The 8,794-nt window shown below is 48.6% G+C and overlaps 1 protein-coding gene across 1 annotated transcript in view; it reads left to right on the top strand.

Moving 5' to 3' along the window:
• Window positions 1-479: 479 nt before the first annotated feature.
• Window positions 480-8,794, top strand: part of IGFBP5 (insulin like growth factor binding protein 5) — a 22,039-nt gene continuing 13,724 nt past the window's right edge. Inside the window, exon 1 of the mRNA XM_018552575.1 lies at window positions 480-810. Coding sequence (XP_018408077.1) covers window positions 480-810 — 331 coding nt within the window. The remainder of the gene's footprint in view (window positions 811-8,794) is intronic.

Below are 8,794 nucleotides of genomic sequence, written 5' to 3'. Positions count from 1 at the left end.
GTCGGGAGATCTACAAAGTAGTTTTTTTTTTTTTTCCTCCTCTTGCTTACTTTTTAAACTCTTTATTTTTCTTTATTATTTTCTTCTTTTTTTTGGATAACCAAACCCAAAAAAATAACAAAACAGAAAAAAAAACTCCTTAAAAGTTTAAAGCTGCAGATTTTGAACACTTTTTGTTGCATTATTTTAAGGAATTAACACAAGACTGCAAAGAAAAAGAGATTTACAGGATTTTTTTTTTTTTTTTTTGCATTTAAGACAGCAGCACCTTGTTCGGTGTGTGTTGAATTTTTTTTTTTTGTAGGCTGCAGAGGGTCAGTAGCTGGGAGTTGCACCCCCCACCCCCTCATTATCCAAATTGCTGCACCTGGAAGCAGGTCTCCCAGGGTTTTGCATTGCTGCCTGCACGTTTTTTTTTGGATTTTGCTGCCTTTTTTTTTTAGTGTGTGTTCTAAGAAGCACTTTGCCCGACCAAAATAATGATCCTGCCTGTCTGTTTCCTGCTCACCCTGTGCCTGGGGATGTGTCAGTGCCTGGGCTCCTTTGTCCACTGCGAGCCCTGCGATGAGAAAGCCATGTCCATGTGTCCGCCGACCCCCGTCAGCTGCGAACTGGTGAAGGAGCCCGGCTGCGGCTGCTGCATGACCTGCGCCCTGGCGGAAGGGCAATCGTGCGGGGTGTACACCGAACGCTGCGCCGGGGGGCTCCGCTGCCTGCCCAAGCAAGGAGAGGAGAAGCCGCTGCACGCCCTGCTCCACGGCCGGGGGGTCTGCCTGAGCGAGAAGATCTACCGGGACCAGATCAAGATCGGTAAGCCGTTTCTCCTTTCCTGCCCAGCTGTCAATCATCTGGGGCTTCCCCGCGCAGCTGTCAATCACTCCCGGGTGCGGAGCTGTGATTGACAGCTGTCAATCAAAACCTTTCTCTCTCTTTCCTTATTTTATGCTGTTTCTGATACAAAAGTGAGTCAGCTCATTGAAGAGATGACAGTCTGTAACCTTCCTCAACCTTATCACACCCTCCTTTTCTTTTTCTTTTCTTTCAAGTTCATGTTAAGACATAATCTGAAGTGTCATGTGGACTTTGAGTCAGCCAAGCTCAATGCAATCCTTTTTATTTCCAGTGTAGATGAAACCTGCAAGTTTGCCAAAATGTACTGTCACACACATGTCACTGCTGCTAGGAGGGGAAATAGGAGTCATAATATTATCATTTGCATTATGTGTTGTAGGTGATCTATGAAATGTGAATGGGAGCTGTCCAATCAAAAGTGCAAGTCCCTTAAAGGGTTAATCCTCCATGGCTTGTGTTAGATATTTCTGACATTATCAAGATTTGTGAATGGGGGGTGTGTGCGTGTGTATCCTCTTTAAAAGTCAAGTCCATAGTTGGCATGCTCTTAAGGAGTTAATCCTCCATGGTTTGTATTAGATATGGGTCGTCAATATTCTTATCAGTGTTGGTGAATGGCAGCTCTTCAATCAGAATTCAAGACCATAGTTGACATGTCCTTTTTAAGAGTTGATCCCCCATGGCTTGTATTAGTTTCAATATTATCATCAAATTTGGGGAAGTGGGATGTCCTTTAAAAAAGTCTAGTCCATAGTTGATATAGCATGAAAGAGTTAATCCTCTATGGCTTGTATTATTACCAATATTTGTGAATAGAGGGGTGTCCTGTCAAGTCAGGTCCCTATTGGTCATCAATATTATCAGTGCTGGTGAATGGGAGCTGTTCAATCAAAAATTCAAGACTGTAGTTGTCATGCCCTTAAAGAGTTAATCCTCCGTGGCTTGTATTTTTAGATATTGGTCATCAATATTATCAGTGTTGGTCAATGGGAGCCGTTCAATCAAACTTCAAGACCATAGTTGACATGCCCTTAAAGAGTTAATCCTCCGTGGCTTGTATTTTTAGATATTGGTCATCAATATTTAGTCGCCAGTAATGTTTTGTGGCTGATGGAAGCTGAGCAAGCACAATTCAAGCCCCTTAAAGAGTTAACTTCGCCTTTTTGTACTTCATGCCCCATGCTTGCAGCAGATGCGGAGACAGTTTTTTGCACATTCAGACTTGAGTTGTGTTTACTAGGGCAGCAGAGCCCTTGTGTGGACCCGTCCCGGCCCCCCTTCCCGGCCCCCCTTCCCCAGCACTGTTGTGACTAATGCTAGTGAGGTGCCTGCACTGAGGAGTTGCATCATCATTTTCTGTTCAGCTCCCGTGGAATGCAGCCAGTCCCTTCTCTCCGGTCCCAGATGATTGAAAGGAGGCGAGGGGTTAACTTTTGCAAAGTCACGTTTAACTCTTAGCCTCCCGGGCTGCAGCGCTGAGTGTGGAGGAGGAGGAGGTGGGTGCTGGGGCACTCTGCCTGCGTGATGTCCTCTGCACCTAATCATTCTATAGGCTGAGAACCTTCTGTGGATTCTAGGAGAGCTTTGCATTGATTTTGCGGCGATTATGACCCCCTGTCTGCAGGAAGGCGCGCCGCTTGTTCTTTTGCTGCCGAAAACTAAAGGTCGTTGGCGAGGAATTTTCAGTTTTTCCGCCTCGCCATCCGCCGCAGCACACCTGTAATTAACCAGCAATGTATGCATTCCATAGCCATGTGACTGGTAGCTCAACCTGACCTTCGGAGGGGAGGGGGGAGGGGGGGGGTCATTGTCAGGCTGGAATGTGACAGATTTTTGGTGGGTGGGAGAGAGAGGAAATGGTTAAAAGTTTGCTCAGCTGAGAAATTGCACAACTCGATGGCCAGGGGATTGCGGGGTCCACACCTAAAATGTTCTGCGATTGGTGCCAGACGGGTGCTTTCAGCGCTGCGTCCAAAGCCAGAGAAGCTGCTGAAGGTTTTTTTTTTTTTTTAGCATTGCATTGCGGCCCGGTCACCCGGGAACGTACAGTGCTCCTTGTGCGTTCCGTTCTGCAGGTGCTGCATGTTGCATGCATAGGGACAATCGTTGTGCCCTGTGCAGGTTGCGTCCATGCCGGTGCCACAAATACAGCCAAGAAAGGTGCCAACGGAAGGTGAGTAGAAGTACTAAAATCGACTTTATTCCAAATTCTACAAAAAAATACAAATTCAACAATAACATTCACACCGAGCTTGTGTCTAATAAAGCTTTGTTTGTGCACGTGTGATTTCGCCCTTTAAGACGCACGTGAGCCAATGATGTGCGGGGCCACGCCTCTTTTAGTCTTGCTCATTTTTTTTTTTTTTCCTCTGCAAACCCAAGTTTCCCCAATTTTAAGTCGCCCCCCGCCACAAGCTGTGTTCACAAAGGCATTTATTTCCCCCTATTTATTTAGTTTGGGTTCCTGAAGTGGCCCCTCGGGGGTCCCTGGTGGGTCATGTTTCCGTCTCTCCCTAGAAGAATCCCGTGTGTCCCTGAAAGTGTTACAGATTAATCCACCTGCGCCGCCGCTCGCTTGACTTTCGGACAGCCCGCGGTATGAGGATCCGAGAGACGGTAATGGAAAATCTGGCCGCGCCAACATAAAGGTTTTCAGCAAATCGAAATAACACAGCGGAGTCTCGGGGCCGTGCCAAAATATTTCGGAACTTTTTGGTTTATTTTTGTGAAGCTGTGACTGGGCCGTGAATTATTTTCCTCGCGGTATTGTATTGCAGAAGGCCGAGGGGGGAGGGAGGGTTGCTCTTGAGGGACTACAGGTGCCAGCATGCAGTTAGTCTATGTGTGTATGTATGTACTTATGTATGCGTGAGAATATAATTACACTCATTTATACAACTAGCATAAGTACTTGATATTTACTTGGCATTAACGGGTTAAATATTTGCACAGCAGTAGAAGATGGAGGGGCAACACTAGAAACCAATCAGGGGTGCTGCAGTGCACATGTGCTGACAGGAGAGAGGAAAATAATGACTCATCAGTGCTGCTGCTCTTTCACTGTCCAATGACAGGGTGGAGGCGGGAAGGTGACCAAAGAGAGGAGAATGATGACTCGTCAGTGACCAATGAAAGGGTGGAAAGATGACCAAGGAGAGAGCAGAATGATTTCTCATCAGTGTTCTGCTGCTCTTTCACTGTCCAATGACAGGCTCGGGGTGGGAAGGTGACCATGGAGAGAGGAGAATGATGACTCCTCAGTCTTCTGCTCTTCATTGTCCAATGAAGGGGTGGGAAGGTGAAAAAGGAGAGAGGGGAATGAAGACTCATCAGTCTTATCAGTCTTCTGCTGCTCTTTCACTTTCCAATGATAGGCTGAGGGTGGGAAGGTGAGTCATCATTCGCCTCTCTCCATGGTCACCTTCCCACGCCCAGCCTGTGATTGGACAGTGAAAGAGCAGCAGAAGACTGATGAGTCATCATTCTACTCTCTCTCCATTGTCATCAGTCTTCTGCTGCTCTTTCACTGTCCAATGACAGCCTGGGGTTTGGAAGGTGACCAAGATGTATTGTGTTACAAAGAATCATTTATTATAGTACTGGATTTACCAAGATGTATTGTGTAACTGCAATAGAGAAAAGTCTGGTCACCACCCTGTTTGCCATGACTGTATGGACAGAAATACGAGTGTTTTGGTAAAGCGGGGCCCTATGTGTATTTGCTTGGAGTTTCACCTGCACACGCACTGGTTGCTGGTCTTGGATGGGGCCTTCTCAATGTCCAGATGCGAAATTCCCAACTTGTCCAGATGTTGGACGGGCATGTTGGTTCTTGTAGTTCTTCAGCATTTGGTGGCCATCTAATCCCGTCCCAGGCGTTCCTGGTGCTGGTTCGCTCTAAACGTTGGCACCCTCCCCTGCTCTTGTAGAATTACCGATCATGACCCATATCCGGCTCTCATGGTGGCTGCAGCGACGTGGCCTACCGATGTCCGTGTCATTTTAGTGCGGGGACTTGGCTGGTCACGAGGCCTGCGCACTCCAGAAGAACCAGAAGGCGTTTAAACTTCCCCGCGAATTGGTTCCACCTCCATTATTCCTGGCGGCGTGCCCTCCTGAGCCCTGCGAGGAGTGACAGTCGGGGACAGCTCAAGCGGTCGCTGGAAAGTGACAGTCCTGACGCTGGGAGAGTTCTCCAGCCCGGGGAATGTGACATTTCTCCTTTTTTTTTTTTTTTTTTTACATTATTTTTGTTGGTTTCAATGTTGCAAAATGGTTATTGGCACAACCTTGTAGCAAATAATGTGTTGTATCTCCGCAAAGCCGAAGTTTAATCTGTTTATATTTTGCCTTTCCCCGGTTCCTCCTCCCAGGTGGAGGGGTTCCTATTGGTCTGGGACATCCTCCATGATCTAAAAATTCAGTGTGATGACTTGACCACCAGGGGCGCTGTTCCATCAGTACACAGGGGGGAGGCAATAGGGCTCATCAATGACGCAGATACTGGAGAATGATGTTTTTGGAGATTCCTGTGCGGGTTCCCTCGCCGGCTGTGTGCAGGAAGTTCCTCGTTCTTTCTCTTTCACTTTCTGTTCCTGTTAGTGGCTCTCTGCTGACTCATCACCAGCTGACAGTTCCTTGAAGTCATTGAATAGGCTACATGCAAATTCTCCAGCCTTAGCAAAAAGCGGTGGCAGGGCCACTCCTGCCTCCTGGTGGAGCTGTTGGAGGGTACCCCCCAATTTCCTGGTCACCTTTCACCAGCTTCTTTCTCTCGATGGCAGTGCCAGGCTTGGATTAAATAGCAGCCGTGACATTTAAAGCACATCAGGCTACATGTATGGGACTCCATCCAAACTTATTGCTGACGTGTTACCATTAATGCCAGCTCGATATGATTTAGGTGACCGAGAGAACATGAATGACGGTGCTTGACTAAAAGGAGTCCGGGCAGGCCACAAGAGCTCATGGTGTGTGCCAATGTTGCCGGTGTTCTATCGAAAGCTCCAACTACCTCACTTCCAGTGCTCAGAAAGACTGGAGCTCTGTACAGTTGCGGTGCGCATGCGCGCATAGCGTTTTCAGAATACTCGTCGAGTTTGCCACCTGCTGAATATTGTTAAAAGTAGTCTGTACAGCGCTCAGTCAGTCTTTGTGTTTTGCAGTCTTAATGCTGTCTGTTCGAAATCTCCAACTTGCAAGTACCCGGCAGTGAGGTAGTTGGAGATTTCGATAGAACACCGGCTTGCAGGCCTGGTAGCTGGGAGCGAAATAAGGAGCCTGGATTGGTACCGGTGTACAAAGGGCCTGATGTGCTAAATAGCCCCGATGACATGCTGAAATGGCATACGGTAGTAGTGACTGAGGGCCACTTTAGCATGTTGTAAGTGCACATTAAAGAGCCCAAAGGCTGGGCACACACCTTACAACCATCACAAGACTTTTGTCTTGCGATGGTTGTAAGGTACTTAAAAAAACGTACGATCTGCCTATCTTGCATAGGCAGATCGTACTTGCGATGATCGCAAGCCACGCCCCCTGAGGGAGGCGGGCTTCCGATGACCGCAATGCCGAATGGGCAGTGTGCGCTTGCGCACACTGGCCCGTACGGCTTTCATCGTACGGACATGCCACAAACCCGCCGAACGTCCGTAACTTAAAAGTCGTGCGACCTTACAGTAGTATAGGTCGCACGGCTTCCACACACCTTACGATAATGGTACGATCGCAGGATTTCCCACGATTATCGTACGATTATCGTAAGGTGTGTGGGGACCTTAAGTTTGATTTAATCAGAGCCATGAACTCTTTAATTGCATGACAGATTCCGGCGCCCCCTACAGTCACCACAGGGAATCGCGCTTTTTTTAGTTTTTCTCATTGACAGGGTGACAACGCAGGAGACCATTTAGGCCTAAATGGGCACCTTCATGACGGGGTCGCTAGGGATCATTTTAAATGTTGCAGATAAAAAAGGAATATTTTTAAACATTTAGACATTTTAAAAAATGGCTGTTTTATGTGATATTTTAGTGCAGGGGTAGCCAACCTAGGAACTCCAGCTGGGGTGACACTACAAATCCCAACAATCATGCCTGTGGCGGCCAGTCTTGCAGTGCCTCATGGGTCTGCCTCATGGGTCTTGCACTGCCTCATGCGTCTTGTAGTGTCACAACAGCTGGAGCGCCGAGGTTACCTACCCGTTTTAGTGGGTTTATATCTACATTTTTTTTAAAAAGTTACGTGTGTTTTTAATTGTTGACCCCGAAGTTGTCTTTATAGATTACCCGAATTTTCAGTATGGGACTCTGGATCGGGGACTCGGAGGTACAGTAAGTGTCAATGCATCATTCCCCTCCCGCCCGGTCCGGAGATCTGGTAAGCCTGGCGTTCCCCCTTTAGGCTGATGTGGGTCACACGGTCCCCTCCGTCCAGGGTCGATCACAGGCCAGGTTTCAAGGATATCTGTGGCCTGCCAATCACCGGAATCTCCTTAGTCACACAATTCTGTTTAAACAGAGATCTCCTTTAATACTCTGCCAGCGGATAGTGTAGATTACCAGGTCAGGTGGCGGCTCAGCCCTTCCATTCCAGGTAGGGATCGGCGGGGTACAGCTTCGGGCCCCGGCCTCGTCTCATTCCCACCCTCCTCTTCCTTTCCTCGTCGTATTCTTGCGGTGATGTGAGCCGATATTGAATAACACACCACAGCGCCTCGGGCTCAGACTTTGTATCAGTAATCAAGGATTAGTCGAGAGCTTGCCAAAACCGAAGATTTGATGGGAAAATTGCGGCTTAACTCAATCACTGCTAGAGCGTAGGATGGAGAGAGCAGAGTGCCCGGCTGTCCCTGATCTCCAGATACAGTCCCCAATTCCTAGCTGTCCCTGATCCCCAGATACAGTCCCCAATTCCTAGCTGTCCCTGATCCCCAGATACAGTCCCCAATTCCTAGCTGTCACTGATCCCCAGATACAGTCCCCAATTCCTAGCTGTCACTGATCCCCAGATACAGTCCCCAATTCCTAGCTGTCACTGAACTCCAGGCATGGTTCCTGACTCACCAAGTACAATTCCTGGTTCCTGACTGTCTTGGGTGCTTTGTATCTGACGCTCGGGTGCTTTGTATCTGACGCTCGGGTGCTTTGTATCTGACGCTCGGGTGCTTTGTATCTGACGCTCGGGTGCTTTGTATCTGACGCTCGGGTGCTTTGTTTACTTCTGGCTTGGGCTCCCTTTGGTCGGCTGAGCCAAAGTGAAGAACTTGTTCTTCTCAGCTGATTTGGATCGGCTGAGCCGCACTTCCGGCAATTCTGTTGCTGCCGTTCGCCCCTAGGGACCGAGCAGCAGTGAGTGAATAGCCAAATGCCGCTGAGCGGTCGGCTCGGTTATTCTGTTCGCTACCTCGGAGGTAGTGCAAAGAATAATCCATACCAGACCCTTTATCCGAGTACAGGCCTGCAAGGAAAGGGGGTGGGGGGAGACGAGCGCCATACCAGGCCACATGTCCTCAACAATGGAAGGGTGCTTTTCCAGGGGCACCCCCTGGAAAGGCACCTTGTCCCCATGCGGATGAGGGCAAGGGCCTCTTCTGCCACAACCCTGGCTCCATGGTTGTGGGGGTTTATTTGCATCGTTCTCCCCGTTCGCTTTGTGTTCCGCTCAGTCTAGCCAAAGCATATGCGTTTAGTTCGGCTGCTGTACGGGCTGTTGTGAACCGAAGGGCTCCCGCGGCCGAAGTGAGCTGAAGGATTAGCCGAAGCTACGGCTTTATCCTATGGCACCTTAGTGAATAACCCCCTTTGTATCTGGATCTCGGATACTTTGTGTCGGAATCTTGCTTTGAGTTGGAATCTTGAACACCTGCGCAGCGCTCCTTCTCTGGCATCGCTATCGAAGACGAATTTGTACTTGTTTGTTTTTGTTTTAGAGTTGCCCCTGT

This window comes from Nanorana parkeri, unplaced genomic scaffold (assembly GCF_000935625.1).
Source record: "Nanorana parkeri isolate BGI_ZX_2015 unplaced genomic scaffold, ASM93562v1 scaffold92, whole genome shotgun sequence".
Taxonomy (NCBI): domain Eukaryota; kingdom Metazoa; phylum Chordata; class Amphibia; order Anura; family Dicroglossidae; genus Nanorana; species Nanorana parkeri.
The sequence above is the reverse complement of the archived record's forward strand: the minus strand, read 5'-3'. Positions and strand labels throughout refer to the sequence as shown.